We start from the raw sequence: 18695 nt of genomic DNA, 5'->3' as shown, positions 1-18695 counted from the left end.
GTTAGAAAAACAGTATGGCAATTCCCTTCTGTCCCTCCTTTAGTTTTCCTCCATTGTAAGCATCTTACGTTCTCATGGCATGTTTGTCAACACGAAGACACTGCTGTTGGTACATTACTACTAACTAGACTCTGGATTCTTGGGATTTTACTACATGTCTCTCTAGTCTCCCCTGGTCTATGACAGTTTCTCAGGCTTTCCTTGTTTTTTATGATCTTAGGAGTCTTGAAGAGAACTGGCCACTTACCTGTGTACTGTCCCCCAGTCTGAATTGTCTGGTGCTTTTCCCATGAGACTGGGGTTATGGGTTTTAAGTAAGTGCCCTTGTCACAGTGTATCATGGATCACATGACACCCACAGGGGATCAAGTGGTGATCTCACCTTCATCACTGGTGAAGGTAGTGTTTGCCAGGTTTCTCTACTGTCAAATAACCCTTTCTCTCTTTCCATACTCTGTTCTTGGGAAGCAGGTCACTGTGTCCAGTTCACTCTTGAGGGTTGGTGATAGGAAGGAAGCTCCACATCTTGAAGGGAGTATCTACCCTGATTAAGTGGAATTCTATGAAAGATTTGTCTCTTTCTTTCTTTCTTTCTTTTTTTTTTTTTTAAAGATTTTATTTATTTGACAGACAGAGATCACAAGTAGGCAGAGAGGCAGGCAGAGAGAGAAGAAGGGACGCTGGCTCCCTGCCGAGCAGAGAGCCCGATGGAGGGCTCGATCCCAGGACCCCAGGATCATGACTTCAGCCGAAGGCAGAGGCCTTAACCCACTGCGCCACCCAGGCGCCCCTCCCCGCCCTTCTTAAAAGATTTTATTTATTTATTTGTTTGTTTGTTTGTTTGTTTATTTGACAGACCGAAATCACAGGTAGGCAGAGAGGCAGGCAGAGAGAGAGGAAGGGAAGCAGGCTCCCTGCTGAGCAGAGAGCTCAATGCAGGGCTCAATCCCAGGACCCTGGGATTCATTACCTGAGTTGAAGGCAGAGGCTTAACCCGCTGAGCCACCCAGGTGCCCCTGAAAGATTTGTCTCTTTCTTATTTATATTTTATTCATTCATTTGTCTATATTAGTATAGACTCATGAATATATATTTTATACTTTGGGTTATAATCAAATACTACCTTCCTTTATTGGCTTAGATGATTCTGTCAAAATGCTATTATGTCCCCCTTTTTTGAGCAACTCTTACTTTATGGTGCTGTAATATGCTCCAGGCTCATCCTATGTTTTCCCGGCTGTAGCCCTGGGATCAGCCATTTCTCCAAGGAGCCCTGGTTCTTCTTACTGGAGAATGGTACATAGAATTTAAGATCTGGATGCTGAGTGCCTCACTGGTACTGGGGAGTCATTGCTTCTAGGCCTTCTTGTGGTTGGAGCTAGGTCATATATGGGGGTGTGCCAAACCTTGTTTACACACTTTCTGTAATTGTATCTCTGTCCACTTGTATTTATATTAAACTAAACCCACGTTCATACAGATATTTCTGACTAACCCCATACCACAGGGTTCATTTTTGGCTTTCTTGCTTATCTATAACTTTTCTCTTTGAGAGTGAAAAACCCGTTTTCATCCACCCTGTTTACTTATTTGTTTATTCCCAGTGTGGATGTAAAGCACTTTCAGAATTTGTAAGCCATACCCCTGTGAGAAATGCATGTACTACCTAGAGTGTAGTGTTATCCGCATAGTGTAGCCTTCCAGGTTTAATATTTGTACAGTATATGCCTTTCCTTCTCTGATGCTGCTGCTTGTAATTGTAAGGGTGTGAGCTATCCATCAGTCCTTTTGAGTTGATCACCTTTATCATTTTTTTAAAGCTTTTATTTATTTATTTGACACAGAGAGATCGCAAGTAGGCAGAGAGGCAGGTAGAGAGAGTCAGAAAGCAGGCTCCCTGCTGAGCAGGACCCTCAGGGTCTCAGGACCCTGAGACCATGACCTGAGCCAAAGGCAGAGGCCTAACCCACTGAGCCACCTGAGCACCCCAACCTTTGTCATTTTCTGAGGCTACTGAGATGAATTCTGTCTTGGGAGGAACATAGAATAATTACCTACCCAGATACAAGGTTTCTCAGATGAACTTTCTGTTGCAGGTTGTGTGATTTCTCATTTTTTAAATACCAGTTACAAAGTTTTTATATTTACAGTAATACCTTAAAGACCGTACTGTATTGTGTAGTCTCTTTATGCTTACTGAGCATGTGAGCACAGGCAGTCCTACGAGGACCCTATCCCTGAAGTACCCGAATCCCTTCCTCTGGTTTCTGAAGAATCCCGGCATTTCTCCACAATGTACTCTTGCCTGCCCTTAGATTTCTTTAGTCAGCAAGTTTTCTATAATTTTTAGTTAATTTATACTTTCAAGTGAAATGGCTTGTAGGGGACTAGACTTTTACTGAAACTGAAACTTTTAAAATTTTGTTTTATTTGGCCAAATAGAGAAGAATTATATATGCATTTATGGTACTTGTATTTGATAAATTTATCTCTTTCTAAAGTCTTCTTATAAGCCAAAACTTTGCTGAAGCTGTATTTTATACTGGAGAAGTTTTAGTTTTTAAATTCTTAGAATCACAATCTCTTCGGCATTCTAAAGTTAGAGATTCCTTCAGGTTCTATTTGTTTTCCTGCCCAGGAAATGTTTTAAAAATAGCTGCTTCGTGCTAATGTTGGAATGTTCCTAGAAAGTAAATGTGTTCCTTTGACTCTACAGTCCAGAGCATGTTTGGAGAGGATTCAGGAGCTGGAGGACTTGCTTGCTAAAGAAAGAGACAACTCTCGGCGCATGCTGTCCGACAAAGAGCGAGAGATGGCGGAAATAAGGGATCAGATGCAGCAACAACTGAATGATTATGAGCAACTTCTAGATGTAAAGTTAGCCCTGGACATGGAAATCAGTGCTTATAGGAAGCTCTTAGAGGGCGAAGAAGAGAGGTAAGCACCTTAGTTGTCACTCTACCTCACAGTCTACATCTTGCCCCCACCTTTTTAATGTAAAGAGTAGTAACTAGGTTTGGGCCTTTGCAAAAATTTTATTTTAACATTTAAGGCAACTTTAAATATTTTCTCTGTTATTTTTTAACACCTAGGTGTAGCGGTAAATAGGTGTGGATCATATTTCTACCAGAACAACAACAGATATTGTTTAAGCAGTCTTATTATTATTATTATTTTAAATGCTGGACTTTTGCAAGATATATAGTCTTTTTCTTGAGCTTTTGATTATTTAATATGTTGTAAAATATTTGATTTGCTGAAAGAGACTTTATAGTCATTTTTCAAATCAGGTTAGTGTATAAGTCCTTTGACACCTGTTAGAAAAGTTTCGAAGGGAATGTGTCTGATTGAGAATGAGAAGCCATTGAGTTTCACTGTTACATACATCGTGATTGTAATTTTATAAAAAGAAAACACAGGTATGAAAAAATTAGGACAAGCCTATGAAACTTAACAGTGGTTGTGGTGGGGCTGGTGGTCAGTGGACTGGTTCCTTCCCATTTTTTCCACACTTCCTGCATTATGATTATATTCTGTTCCTAGGGAAAACATTCAAATCATTACTTTTTAAAAGAACATTGTAATGCACATCCTAGCACAAATAAACTTAGTTAAGATGTATATTGGTCTTGTGCAGCACATCTTTAGTAATGTTTTGCTTTAGAAATGTATGTGCAGGAAAAAAAATGCATGTGCAGGATATTAATATCCTTGTTTCTAAAGTAGGAAAGGCACAGGTGTCTCATAAATGAAATGTTTGTTTTTTCCATGTAGACTGAAACTCTCTCCAAGCCCTTCTTCTCGTGTGACAGTGTCCCGAGCATCCTCAAGTCGGAGCGTGCGCACAACTAGAGGAAAGCGGAAGAGAGTCGATGTGGAAGAGTCAGAGGCGAGCAGTAGTGTTAGCATCTCCCACTCTGCCTCAGCCACTGGGAACGTGTGCATCGAAGAGATAGATGTTGATGGGAAATTTATCCGCTTGAAGAACACTTCCGAACAGGTGCAAAACAGACCCCCTTTTTTCCAGGAAGGCTTTGCTAGCTGGTAGATCATTTTCCAATTGTCTTAATTCCTCAGACTTCATTTGGATTCAGTAGTCTTCACAAGAATGAGTATCCCTCCTCCTTTTTACTTACAATTTCTTGAAGCAGAGTATACATTCAAATAGGAAGAGGAGATAGTACACTTAGTGGTTTAAAGTGTTTCTCCTTAGCATTTCTTTATGGAGCCAGAGCTGTATTTCACACTTGGTCATTCTCACACAGTGGCCTTCCCAAGGATGAGGTCCTGTTATTCCCCGCCCTAGCCCAGACTTGTGGAAAAGTTGGAGTTGTGAGTGTAAATGGGAGATACTCTTTCACAGCTGTTAATATTAAAGGAAGGAAATGTGAGCCCAGACTCGGATATGTGCAGGGAGTATTTTTCTCTCTAAATGATTAATTGAACACTAATGATTTAATTTGTATGAAGAACAGTATGGAGCCCTATCTTGAAATTATTTGTTTAAAAGTAAACAAAATGTTCATTGGGAATTCTGAGGTTTCAAGCTGGGGTCTTTGAGAGTACAGTAGTGAAGGTCCTCCCTGGCTAGGCATCATGGAGCTGGAGGAGTGTGGAGGTGGAGTGAGATGATGGAGGGGTGTGAGATGATGCTGGAAGGCAGGTCTGAGGGTTCTGTGGAGGTGCGGTGGGATGGATGTCACTTTCTGAAGCACGTGTTCAGGATTTATCACGTTTGTGAAAATTATACCTTTTCTCCACTGTCTTATGTGTGGATGAGTAAATGATTTGGCTGAGCAAAGGAAAGCTAGCAGTTCACATACTAAAGAGAACAGGCTCCAAGCCCTCTTAGTCACAACTTTAAAAGTAAGAGTAGTCTCTGCTGCTCCATTGTTGTAGTTTGGCTCTTTTCAAAAGGCATTAACAGCCCCATGTTGAGTTACTCTAAAGCTGGCTTTCAGCTTGGTTTATTCTTGTCTTTGAGTTAGAGATGGGTATAGATTAGTGCATATAGTTATTTTAAATACCCTGCACCCTTCAGGTGCCAGGCAGCCCTTGCCAGCATGGAGCCAGAGGTGATAACCATCCCTTGGGACTGGTCATTGCATCACCGACCCTTTTCAGCCCCTTATGCTTTGAGGAAGGGAAGTTAAGTATGGGCAGAAGTGGCATAGAAGAAAACGGTTATATTTTCTTCCTCTGTTTTTAAGCTTATGTGTCTTTGTTTTGTTTTGAGATTTTGTTTATTTATTTGAGAGACAGAGAGCAAGAAAGAGAGAGCATGAGTGGGGTTAGGGATGGGGAGAAGCAGGCCCTCCACTAAGCAGGAGCTCGACGCCAGTCTCGATCCTGAGACACAATCCCAGGACTCTATCCCTGGACTCCGGTATAATGACCCAAGTCGAAGGCAGGCATTTAACCAACTGAGCCACCCAGGCACCATTATGTATCTATATTTTTAAAGCTTAAAGTAATCAAATACTGCATGTTTATAATTGTGATTATGACTGCTAGATTGTATTGTAAATTTCAAAGACCAGCCCGATCTAGCAGTGAATATGAAACATTTAGTTTGGTTCACATCCCTTCTCTTCTAGGTTTGTCTTCTTTAAAATTAAGTACCCTAATATTAAAACTGCAGCATTGTTGAATATAGTGTTTTGCTGAATGATGAAACCATGTTTTCTTCTTATGGTAGGAAGATGTGAATCAAGAGAAGGCAGCCACAGAGCTATCGTAGCTTAACTATCTGTGTAAATTCATTTGATTACCCGTCACTTTCTGTATCCTTGATGTGACCTTGTTTTATTCTGTTCATGAATAGGATCAGCCCATGGGAGGCTGGGAAATGATCAGAAAAATTGGAGACACATCAGTCAGTTACAAATATACCTCAAGATATGTGCTGAAGGCAGGCCAGACTGTTACAGTAAGTGAATTTAATCATCATTTAATTTAACTTCACTGTCTTAACTAACAGTTAAAGTGACTCAAGAAAATTTTTGGCTTAAAGAGAAGCATTTTAAAATTGAGCATTAAAACATCTTTGACACGATTAGGGAATTGTAAGTGCTATTAAAGATTTTAAAAATTCTATCTTATTGAGAGAGGTAATTGACTATTTATAGTGAAAGTATTGACCTTTGAATTCTTTTTATTTTGTCTACTCCAGTAGATATAAAACAGCTGTCTCTTGACTGACAATTGTTGTAGCCCAGTCTGATTCAGGAGATACTGCTTGGCATAAAGAACTATTAGGATAATCTGTCAGTGCTAAGGTATGCCTTAACATGATAGTCATCAGCCATGGGTGACCCTCAGCATCATCTGGGTAGTGTTCTGGTTTCCAGACCCCACATCACCCTTAGTCACTATCTCTGGTGTTGGATTAGGGACTCACATTTTGAACAAAAATTAGTAAGTGATAGGTCCTGTTGTAAAGAATGACTTTTTAAAACCTATTTTAGAGAGGGTCACATGGTTTTTACACAGTATTCAAGTTTCTAGATTTATTTATTTATTTTTGATAAAAGATTTTATTTATTTATTTATTTATTTATTTATTTGACAGAGAGGCAGGCAGAGAGGGAGGAGCAGACTCCTTGCTGAGCAGAGAGCCCGATGTGGGGCTCCATCCAGGACTCCAGGATCATGACCTGAGCTGAAGGCAGAGATTCTAACACACTGAGCCACCCAGGCACCCCTAAGTTTCTAGATTTAAAAAGAGATGGGCTTTTTGGCACTCTGACTCTCCTGTGAGTTCTAAACGGTTCACTGTTGCTGTGTTCTGAAATGCCACATCTTTAAAAGTCACCAAATATAGCATACTTTTTAGAGAAGTAGCTTCATTGAGCAAATAGAAAATTTCTTTACTTTGACTTAGTAAGTAGATTTTACAAACAATGTGTTGACTTTGATATAGATGTAAAAGAAGTCTACATTTTTATTCCTGAAAGATACAGAAGTAATGATCTCTTTTTATCCATTCCTTTTAAAAATATTTAACACATTTTTAAAAAATTATTTTTATTAACATATAATGTATTATATGCCCCAGGGGTACAGGTCTGTGAATCATCAGGCTTACACACTTCATAGCACTCACCATAGCACATACCCTCCCCATTGTCCATAACCCAGCAACCCCCCACACCCTAGCAACCCCCAGTTTGTTTTGTGAGATTAATAGTCTTTTGTGGTTTGTCTCCTTCCCGATCCCATCTTGTTAAACACATATTTTATGTGTTTAAAATTTATGATTGATACACATCTTACTTAGTGTTAAAGATCAAAGACTCAAACTGGTTAAGACTTCATTAAATAGTGTGTCATAGAGCTTGATACCCACTGTGAAAATATCAGATGCTAATTTTGTAATGGGAAAAAATGGGAAAAATATCCTAACCACACTGTCCTTTCTTCTTTTCAGTAATTATTATAGTGAGAGAAAATTGTTCAGTCCTATTATGTGTCTAATGGAAGCGGCATAATGTGATGGAAAGAATCTGACATTTTAATTCAGAAGATTCAGATTTGAGTGTGCTCTCTATCTCTCTAAAGTAATATGAAACCATTATGCCAATCATCTGCTTTTTCCACTAGATATAGTTCCTCAGGGACCAAATAGATATATATACTATAGGTCTAGGGGAGAACTCAGTTAGCATATGAAATGTAATTTATTTATTCCTTCCTTCCTTCCTCCCTTCCTTTCAGTAGCTAGCATTAAATGAGATAAGAAGCTCTCTGGAACATGGTTATGATAACTAATCTTACTATAAAATTGTACCAGGCAATAGCAAAGATCTACATCTACATATACATATATATATTTCTCTTATGTGTGTTCTGGAATTATATATATATATATAAATATATTTGAAATTTTCTTGTAGCTACATTAAAGAGAAGTAAAAAAAGAAAAGTATGAAATTAACTTTAGTACTATATTCTATTTAACTCAATGTATCCAAAATACTCTTCTTTCAACATGTGACCAATATAAAAATGTATTAGCCAGATACTTGACCTTTTGTTTTTTCTTTTTTTTTCTTTTTTGGACTCAGTGTTCAAACTTACAGATATCCTCACAGTACATCTCCATTTTGACTGGTCACATTTCAGATGCTCAGACCATGTATAACTAGCATATTGAATAAGGTAGCTCTGGAACAGAATAGTAGGATTGCTAACATTTTATGATTATTATTAACACTAAACCAACTATGATTCCTTAGGAACCATGGTGAAAAAGTGTTGCTTAAACTTAGGAAAACACTAACATTCCCTATGACCTAACAGCCCAGATCCAGTTGCTTTTTGTTTTACTTCAGTAAACACTCCCTGTCGCTTCCTAGTTACAATGCTGAGTTACAATGCTGATGGAAGATCTCTGAGCTTCAGGTGGGCATCTGAAGGGGACAGGCTCCCTTCTAATCAGAAATTCATAGATTTTCTCCCCACCTAAAAAAAATACTACCAATACTATTTCTAGTCTACCTGTTGCCAAGATGTGGCCATTTATATTATGAAATAATTTGTGGGATGTAAAACTTTTCTTTTTTCATATGGTCTTTTAGAAACCTTAAGACCAGATAGTATCCTGTAGGTAGTATCCCTACAGATGAGGACACTGAGGCTGGTAGAGTTGTAGTGATTTGTCCAGGGTTCACACCTAGGTTTTCTGACTCACATTTTCTCCACTCTACCAGTACTCTTTTGCCAATAAAATACATTAAAAATATGGTAGAATTCCCTTGCTTCTGAAAAAGGAAAAGCAATTGTTTGTTTGCCTATTTCAGTAGTAGTCCTGTTTATCATTGACTAATGGGTTATTTGTTCATTCCCTGCATGCATTGTGGAGTTCAGCCGTAGACACTCCTGGGGTATTGTGACCCTGCCCCTCATTGGAGACATACCAGTTTCTATAAGAATATTCTAGATGGGCTGTCTGCTGCAGATTTTTTGAGAGGAATTAGTAGGATCTCTTCATTGACTGCTCTTGACAGCTGAAAGATACTGTTGGAATGGGTCAGAGGGCTCCATTCTGGAAGAATGGCCCATAAAACCCCTAACTGGCTGCTGACAGGGAGAGCTAATCCTTGCTCAGTGATCCAGCCCTGCTGTGTGGTTAATCCCTTATTCTTCCCAGCAATCCCGCTTCTGTCCTATTTTACGGATAATGAGAATAAGGCCACTTGGCACACATTTAGCTGACATGTTGAGGGCTAGGAGGTGAATGTAGACAGTGTCACCTCAGATCCCTGGGCATCAGCATTCCCATTTATTGGATGGGGAGGCTGGGGCCTACGTAGGCTCTCTTGGACCCACGGGTAGTTCCTACAGCGAGTCTGAAGCTGGGACACAGTTCTGAGACTTAGAATTAGGGGTTCAAGGTTCTTCATTATGTTGCTGTCATGAAGATTTGGGAGGGCTAGATTCTTGGTGGATTGAGGTTCTTTCTTTTTTCTAGATCTGGGCTGCAAATGCTGGTGTCACAGCCAGTCCTCCCACCGACCTCATCTGGAAGAACCAGAACTCATGGGGCACTGGCGAAGATGTGAAGGTTATATTGAAAAATTCTCAGGGAGAGGTAAGGCCATTTTGTCAGTACCACTCCAGTGTCTGTTCCACTTGAAAGTTCTTTGTGCAAGTGTGATATCTTTTCAGCAGTCACATTGAAATGTGAAGTAACTGATTGCTTACCCCAGGCCAAGGCTGCTGAGTAAATCAAAGTGAAGAGGACTTCACATTTTAGGAGTGAAATGGGAATGTATTGTGGAGCACTGAACATGAGCACAGGCTCCGGTTTCTGCCTCCGTTGCCCTCTGGGTTTGTGACTTTTGGCAAGTTCCTTCACCTCTCTTAGTCTTCTCATTTCGAAATGGTGGATAATAATAAAGCAAGTCACAGAGCTGTAATAATACTAATGTAATGAGTATAATATATAAGATATACTCAGAATGTATATGTCTGGCCTTTGGAACTTTTGGTTCCTAGCTCTCAGAATGTTTGTGAAACTCTTGGGTTTGAAAATTTTGGAGTGTACATCTGCTTGATGGCTGTGTTTTCAACATGTCAGTCCTAGATTCTTATCAAAGAACGTTCCCTACCCTTACTGTCCCATCAAGACTCCCATGCCATATGCACGCCTGCATACCTTTCCTCCAGAAATGGGGCTTTGCCAGGGAGGGAGTGGGTGCAGGTCCACTTGCAGTTTCCCCTTTGGGTTTCTTTCTCTGTCCCGTGATGAAAGCTGCAGACCCCTTAACTCTGGTGCTTGGCCCGTTGGCCTCTTCCACTAGAGTCCTAAGAACATCATGGGCAAGGACCTACTCAGATTTTCCCTGGCACAGAATAGACCTTCAGTAAGAATTTCCTGGCTTAAAAAATTGTAAAAATTAAACACAGACCCTCCCTTAAGTTCAGAGAAGTAAAATAACTAACAGCATCTGCTGTGGGTGTTTGCATTCCGAGTCCCGTGCCTGGCGGTCTTCCCGTCTGTCCCTCACTAGGCGCGTCTGCTGGTCTTCGGACTGCTCTTTGTCTGAAATCCTTGTCTACTGGGTGAGGAGTTCCCTTGATCTCAGGCAGAGCCGGGAAGGGAAATGGCCTGTGATTCTTTCACTGTCAACCTCAGCACAGTTTTGTGAGATTTGGGGGCGGCTCTGGGGTACTCATCCCCGATACTCAGCCTGGTTCTCAGGGAAGCAGCCTTGTTGACCCATGTCGTCAGTCACTTGTAGGCTTCCTTCTGATCTCTGCGGAAGCCCTTGCTTGTTTCTGTCTCTGCACGTTGGGGTCCTTCCTCTGTGGCCACCGCTGCTGCCCTGCTGCAAGGATGGTGGCTCCAGTGCGGGGCGCTCCCCTGACATTGGCGTTAACATGGCTCTCTCCACACGTGGCTGAGTGGCGCTTTGCTCAGGTCCAGAAGCCCTGTGATGAGGGGCCCTGGCAGATGCAGCAGGCTTTAGTGAGCCCTGGGATCCAGGCCTCCTCTTGCCGTTTGTTTCTCTGTGAAAATGTGTTCGGAGTACAAGTGGTCCTGTAGGAGTTTAGAATGTAGCAGGTTGAAAATCCCCCAAAATATACCCCCTTCTCTCTGCCTGCCTCTGCCTACTTGTGATCTCTGTCTGACAAATAAATAAATTTAAAAATCTTAAAGAAAATTAAAAAAAAAAAAGGAAAGAAAATCCCCCAACATAGATGGTAGATACCATGATGGGGATGGGGCTTGAGGTGGTATTAGAGTGACATCTCTGTAATGCTAACTAGAGCTAACTAGAGCTCAGGTTTTCCTTCATAATTTAAATCTGTGAATATTAAATCATTTGGTTGGTTGGTTGGTTTGTCTGTTCTTTTTAACCAACTTCTGTCTTCCGCTAGCTGGGCTCTGTTAAGTGGCTTCTATCAGAAATGAGGAAAATATCATGAATACAATTTGGGGTGGTTTTTTTTTTTTTAAAGATTTTATTAATTTGACAGACACACACGGGGGAGTGGGAGAGGGAGAAGCAGGCTTCCCATTGAGCAGGGAGCCCATTGTGGGGCTTGATCCCAGTACCCTGGGATCATGACCTGAGCCAAAGGCAGCTGCTTAATGACTGAGCCACCCAGGTGCCTCATGAACACAGTTTTTATGTCTGGTTGTCAGACAAATACATTTGGAATTTATTTCTTTAATTTTGAAACTGTTTATTAGTAGGTCCCAGGCCATATTTGCAACAATCCATAATTACCACCATAAAGACCATTGTTCTGTAGGATTGTAGATAATTAGTAAGTCAGTTTAATTTTTTATGTAAATTTTCCTCTTGCTGAGGCATTGGAAGTGTCAGAAAATGTAATTAAACTGTCTGTAATGGGACTGTACAGGCTCACACAACCAAAAATCCAGAGATAGTGGACTTGATCCAGTGGCTTACCCAGTGTCCTCAAGGATCTTCTGTGTCCCTGTTTTCAGAATGTCTCTTTGGTTGAGGCAGGATGAGTGCCGGATGCTCTTTGGAGGTGCCTTGTTCGAGGTTGGTTCTTTGTGGGAAAGAGCTTCATTCCCCATGAGTTTTCCATCCAGGGCTTTTACTCACATGGTACCAGCCTGGGTCACAGGCTCACCTCTAAACCAGTCCCTGGAGTGTGGAGGATAGAGTTATCTTGAACTGTCTTCTCCCCTCCAATAGCTCGATCTTGCTCTACTCCTATGACTGTGTGTCCCATCTCTGGGAGAGATGGGGACCCAGCTAAAACTGGGAGCTTTAACTGACAAAGGAGGATGGGAATAGTGGACAATTAACAACAGCAAATGTTGACGTGCTAAAATAGAATGTCTTTCTTTCTTTTTAAGATTTTATTTATTTGTCTAGTGGAGAGAGAGAGAAGGAGAGAAGAGAGAGAGCACAAGCTGGGGGAATGGCAGAGGGAAAAGCAGGCTCCTGAGATGCAGGACTCAATCCCAGGGCCCTTGTGTCATGACCCAATCCAAAGCCAGAAACTTAACTGACTGAACCACCCACCTGTCTCTAGAATGGTTTTTTTTTTTTTAAAGATTTTTATTAATTTGTCAGAGAGAGAGAGCATAAGCAGGGGGAGTGGTAGGAGAGGGAGAAGCAGGCCCTTTCCTGAGCAAGGAGCCTGATGAGGACCTTGGGATTATGACCTGAGCCAAAGGCAGAAGCTTAACTGACTGAGCCACCAGGGCGTCCCTAGAAAGTTTTTCTGTGAGGGAACTAAGAAAGCAATCTCTCTGTACCTTCTGAAATATAGTCATAACTGAAACTTGTATATGTGAATGACAACTTACGTGTACAGAGATATAGTTGAGCCGTCGGCTCTTCCACCCACAAAAACCGCTCTGATATGTATGTAACATTTGCTCATCTCTCTCGTGTGGGTATCCTGCACTACCACTGTGGTGACTTCAGGCTGTCGGCATGTTGTGACCGCACAGAGCTGGCAGAGGTGAACATGTCAGGGGGCACTGGGCGGCTTCAGTACACTCCTGAGTTGTGTACCTTTATGTGTGCAAGGCTTTAATAGGGACCAACTGATAGTACGTTTTGTAGACAGACTATGTGGGTCTTTTAGGGCACTTGATAGGGTTCGATATCTTGCTGAGAGGAATTTTTTTGATAAAGATAATTATCTATTAGCACCTTGACTAATAACAATTTCCTGGGCCTCAACCTCCCAACGATTTTTGGTTCTAAATTTGTTTTATGATTTTTCTATCAATTTTTAACATTTAGCAACTCATTTTCTATACAGGCTTTCTGCATTACATTAATTGGTTTTTAAGTGTTGTCAAATAAAAAGTACTTAACCATATGCTTACACTAAAAGTAGTTAAATTGAATTAATTTGTAATTTGTTGGGAAAGTTGCTTTTTCTGAGTTTCGCATTTGAGGACAATATTCTTATGTCATGTACCTTAAGCGCCCACATTTCCAGATGAGGTGTCTACATTGGTCACCGGCTGCCTGAGCTGGAATGTAGGAATTCTCTAGCAGATTTTCTTTGACCTTTTTTTCCTCGTTTTAGGATGAATTTTGGAAAACTGGGTACTCTAAGAGCTTTCTGAGAATTCTTTTTTGGTTTTGTATGCTGCTGTCCCCCAATTGATCTCTTACTTCAGAGCATTATAATTGACCTAGATTCACATGCTTTTTTGTCCGTGTGGGTTTGGTCAAAGCAGGCTGATATTTATGAAATGGCTATTTGTGTGTGTAGGCACTGACTAAAATCCCAGAACTGAAGTTTCTGACTAATGGAAACTCTAAGAATAGTCCATCTTACTTGTCCATGCAACAATAATCAAGATTCCCCAGAAAATACTAGTGTACACTTTGCTTCATTTATAAAATATATCCTTAGACATATTTAAAGTGGAGCTCTCCATTTGTATGACATGGTTTTTGGTTTTCTTCCTTTGCCATTTTAAACTAGGTGGTTGTGTGTTAGATTCCAGATAAGCTTTTACTGACGTAATCTTAGCATCTTCATGCATGGAGTTCTCTTTCTTCAGTGACCTTAGGATCTGGTACAGAGTAAGGTGAGCAGCTCTACGGCTCTCTTTGGGACACACTCATGTACTTGCTGGTCAGCCTTTTGCTTACACAGAGACACGGCTGCATCGTGCGAGTCAGCCTTCTCTCTAGGAGAGTCAGCTGTATACGAGCCTTTCGGCAGGGAATGGAAGTCGTTCATTCTGTCTGAGCTCCAGTGAGGGATGGGCCTGTTTTCTGTGTGGAATACATTGGAGCTTCTCCACTAATGTGAAGAAGGGAGGGCTCATCTGTCTTGATTCCATTTCCCAGGAGGAACCAGTTGCTGAATGTGGAGTGTTGCCACCATGGTCCCCGAGATCACAGCATTTGGCCTTCATTGTCATTTTAGTCAGCATTTATTTAGTACCTTCTTTCTGCTAGGAGCGTGGATCTTGAAGCTGAAGTCTTGGGGAGTGTTATAAAGAATCCGTGTGCCACACGGTTCCCAGAGCTCTTAGTGACAGAACGGAATCAAAAGCATTGGAAATTTTGCAGCAGGTGTTTCCCATTGGATACCAGGAGCTCCCCTGCAGGGAATATTGAAGATCTCAGAACTGCTACCAGTTACGCAAAATTTCCTGCCCAGTAGCTAAAGCTTCAAGGAACCACTGTTTCCTTTTTAAAAAAATAATCCCTACTGTAGGAAAGGTGCTCTTTCTAAAAGTTTGGCAAAGCAAAGTTCCCTCTCCCCGACTGCCTTTGTGATTTTTCAGTATGGTTTTAACTTAAGTTGGAGCCACTCTTGTTTTCAGGAGGTTGCTCAGAGAAGTACAGTCTTTAAAACCACCATACCTGAGGAGGAGGAGGAGGAGGAGGAGGAAGCACCCGAAGTGCTTGCAGAAGAAGAACTTTTCCACCAGCAGGTATTACTTTCACATATTTAAGTTTTATTGACAGAAATATGGAAAAACCAAAATCAATAGTGAGGTGGTTTGTTTGTTTTTTTCCCCGTTACTTGCTGAACCATGTAAGTGATTGGCCAGTTGGAGTTGGTTTGTTTTTCCTGAGGGTGTTAGTCAAGATAGCACATTAGAGCATGGGAGAATACATTAGCACGTCTTTTAAAACATTTGTTTTCTAAGGATACCACATTTCAGTTTTGTTTTGTAGTGTAACTGGTATGTTTAGGTAGGGCCTGTATATCACTTATAAATATGTATATGTGGGTTGGAATGCATGCTCAAAAAAGTTCTGTGAGAGAGAAGTTTAGATCACTAACTTAGAGTATCTGCATATAAACTTTAAAAACCACAGTAATACTCAACTGCAGTGGGAAACAAAATCCTTGCTATATTAGGTTTCTAATCATCTAATTACAAGATAGATTTTAGCTGATGCTTGGGCTTTTGAGAGCACTTGAAATAAAGAAACTCCAAATTTGATTTTAATTAATTAAATTGGAATTATTAATAAGTAATAAGCATTCAGTTTATGTTCTCAAGCTGTTTGAGTCAGATGATTAATCAGAATTCTTACCCTTATCCTTATAAGTCTTTGTCTCTGTCTCTGCAGATTTATAAATCTCTTTGTTTTACTTCACTGGCCCCAGTCCTACTCCAAAAAACATTCTTGTATATGGTTAGCCCCCAGGGTTGGGAACCACTGGAAGTGGGTTGTATGAGGTAGAATGAAGTTTTGCATACTTCCTCATACATTTTGGAGGACTATTTAAGAACAGATACTTCAGGTTTAGCTTGAACAAGAAAACAAGGACAAGATCCATTTCCTGCCCTTACTGGGAAGCATTATAATGACTGGAAGTACAGTAACAGTGTAAGAGAGGTCTCAGTGCAGGACACGTGGCTCACAGTAGGAGTTGGAGCAGGCAGATGCCAGAGACAAGGCCACCAGAAGAGTTAAGATCTCCAGGAAGTATGCTTGTCCGGTGTTCTGAAGGACTGGCAGTGTTCGGAGTATTGAGGACAGGCATTGGTGTTCTGCGGATATTTGAGTTACATGTTGGCTGCCTTAACATATATCCCAGAGCTTAGTCCTGTAGACCAGTTTCTTACTTGCCGTGATGGTAGTTTGACTGGGCTCAGCCGGGCACTTGGTTCTTTTGGTCCACGTGATGGAGAGTGAAGTTAATGCTGCGGATGCATTCAGCTGAGATCATGGCTGGGGCTGGAAGGTTCTCCCTATTTCTCTCCATGTTCCTTTATCTTTCAGTAGTTTAGCCCAAGCTTAATTATAACTTAGCAGCTGGCTTCTGGGAGGGTGAAAAGGATCTCTAAAAGGCCAAGGCTCATATTCTCATAGCCGAAGTGAGTCTCTAGTCCATCTCCAGTCCCAGATGAGAGTAAATAGTCTTCAGCTCTTGATGGGAGGAGTGACAGAGTCTGTGATGGTCCTTCGTTCACCACAGGGGATGTGTCCTGACTTGGGCACCAAGCGTATCTGTCCAATTGTGTCGGAGGGTGTGTGTCAGACATACAGGAAATGGGAGTTTGGCATTAAGTGTGCAGTCGGGATGCCTAGGCAGGTAGTGCCACCACACTGCGGAGCCAGGGAGACCCTGAGACCGAATCCGCAGTCAACTCTGAGAAGGCAGACTGCAAAGACACGGAGGGACTGTGTGAGTGGAGGTTCATGGGGATGTAGGGACTGAACTTGAGTGGGGAGAGAAGGAAAAGAGGTCAAATGGGTGAGGCTTTTAGCTTTTGTGATCAGGGTAGGTAATGACTTCAAGGTTTAAAAGAGGGAAGATCAAAGAGTAGATATTTTGACTTTGTATTAGAGAATTGGTCCAGTCCCTTTTGAATTGATTAGAGGGGTTTTTTTGTGTGTGACCTTCAACAAGTCAGTTTCAGCCCAGTCCGGCAGTAAGTCACAAGTCAGACTGAGAGGGAGGGAGCCATTTTGACTTCACATTTGAGGGTGAAGCCAGAGCACGTGCTCTGGAATGTGTAAGCGGAGGACCCAGCCCGCCAAGGTCCCTGATGTGGTTTCCAAATGGAACCTGCTGACCTCCTGTTTCCCAAGTTATAAAAGGAGGTTATTTATTGAACAGCAGCTTTCAACTTCAGCTGCATATTATAATTACTTAGGGAGCTTTAAAATTACATATAAATAGATACACTTCCCCATTTAAATGAGAAATTCTCATTTAGTTGGTCTAGGGACCTAGATCAGATTTTTTTTAAAGCTCCTCTGGATCCGAATGTGCAGCTGGAGTTCAGTGTCACTGTTCTCAAATTTGTTGGAAGGAGTCTGTAAGAAAAGGTTAGAAAGGGTACGTGAGAGTTGATAAGGATTCATTCGGAGTCAGGTAATACGGATTTGTCCTGTCTCTGCCTTAGTTGAAAGTAGTGTTATCCACTTTCTTAGCACTGATCTGTCTTTCTCCTTTGCCTCATCAGGGAACCACAAGAGCATCCAACAGAAGCTGTGCAATTATGTAAACTTCTCAAGTCAACGGTCTTCCTCCAAATAAAGAAGTATGGTAATCCTTACCAACATGCAGTGCAGAGCCTTCTCAGAAGCACAGAATATTTTTGTATTTCCTTTATGTGAATTTTTAAACTGCGAATCTGATGGCCTTAATTTCCTTTTTTGACACTGAAAGTTTTGTAAAAGAAACCATATCCATACACTTTGTTGCAAGATGTGAATTATTGACACTGAACTAACTGTGTACTGTTTGGGAAGGGTTCCTCAAATTTTTGACATTTTTTTGTATGTGTGTGTTTTTTTAAGTTCTTATGAGAAGGGGATGGGAGGGTAAATAAACCACTGTGTGTCTGGGTATAATCTGAAGATTGCTCCATCTAGATTAGCAATCTGCTCTTGATTACTCTCTGCTATATATAACGGTGCTGTGAGGGCGGGCATTTTTCAATATATCGAACTTTTGTATTGAATTTTTGTAATAAACAATCAAGGCTACAAAAAATTTTTTTTAATAGAAAAGAGAAATTTTGTAAGAAGGCAATATTAACCTAATCATCATGTAAGCACTCTTGGATGAAGGATTCCACAAAACTTTGTTTTATGGTTACTTCTTCTCTTAGATTCTGAATTCATGTGGGGATAGGAGGGTGGGAGGGAAGGGTTTCTCTTAAAACGCATTAGCTGTGTTTTTAAAGATAGTGTAACTTGCTTTAATTTCCTATGTTACATTAACAAATAAACGCTGTTTTAATATTAATCTACTGTCTTTTTTAACTTTAGTTAAAGCCTGATTTTGGGGGGGGAAATACTATCTTGGTTTTGCTTTTCATAAAAATAATTTGGCTGCTTGTTTAGGCTAGTCGTTTCTTGAAGCTTTGATGATGAGGAAGATAAATAGACTGTATTTGTGTTCTGGTGTCTTCCCCCACCCCTTTTCAGTACTCTGTTGTCATTACTAATGGTAGTAACGATAATAAGAGCAGTGATAATAGCTAAGGTTTCGGAGCCAGGCCTTGTGCGCAGTGCTTTATATTTTTGAGCTTATTAACAATAAGACCTTTCAAAATCTCTTCACATAGGAAAGCCAAACAGGAACAGGGACAGTGGCAAAGGATGCTGAGGAAGACATTCCTCTCGAAGAAGATGGAGATAATACCTAGAATCTAGTTTGACTGTCCTGTAAAGTAGAGAAGAGATACTGAGTAACAGGGACCTTCTAGAGGATGGGGGTGTGAGTGTGCTGATGTAGGTACGTGTGTGCTG

The 18695-nt window shown here is 41.0% G+C and overlaps 1 protein-coding gene across 1 annotated transcript in view; it reads left to right on the top strand.

Moving 5' to 3' along the window:
• Positions 1-18189, top strand: part of LMNB1 (lamin B1) — a 53169-nt gene extending 34980 nt beyond the window's left edge. Inside the window, exons 6-11 of the mRNA XM_044228491.1 lie at positions 2717-2937; positions 3775-4000; positions 5825-5929; positions 9473-9592; positions 14795-14905; positions 17402-18189. Of these exons, the coding sequence (XP_044084426.1) occupies positions 2717-2937; positions 3775-4000; positions 5825-5929; positions 9473-9592; positions 14795-14905; positions 17402-17443 (825 nt within the window). The 3' untranslated portion in view covers positions 17444-18189. The remainder of the gene's footprint in view (positions 1-2716; positions 2938-3774; positions 4001-5824; positions 5930-9472; positions 9593-14794; positions 14906-17401) is intronic.
• Positions 18190-18695: the final 506 nt, after the last annotated feature.

Source organism: Neovison vison, chromosome 1 (genome assembly GCF_020171115.1).
Source record: "Neovison vison isolate M4711 chromosome 1, ASM_NN_V1, whole genome shotgun sequence".
Lineage (NCBI taxonomy): Eukaryota > Metazoa > Chordata > Mammalia > Carnivora > Mustelidae > Neogale > Neogale vison.
The sequence above is the reverse complement of the archived record's forward strand: the minus strand, read 5'-3'. Positions and strand labels throughout refer to the sequence as shown.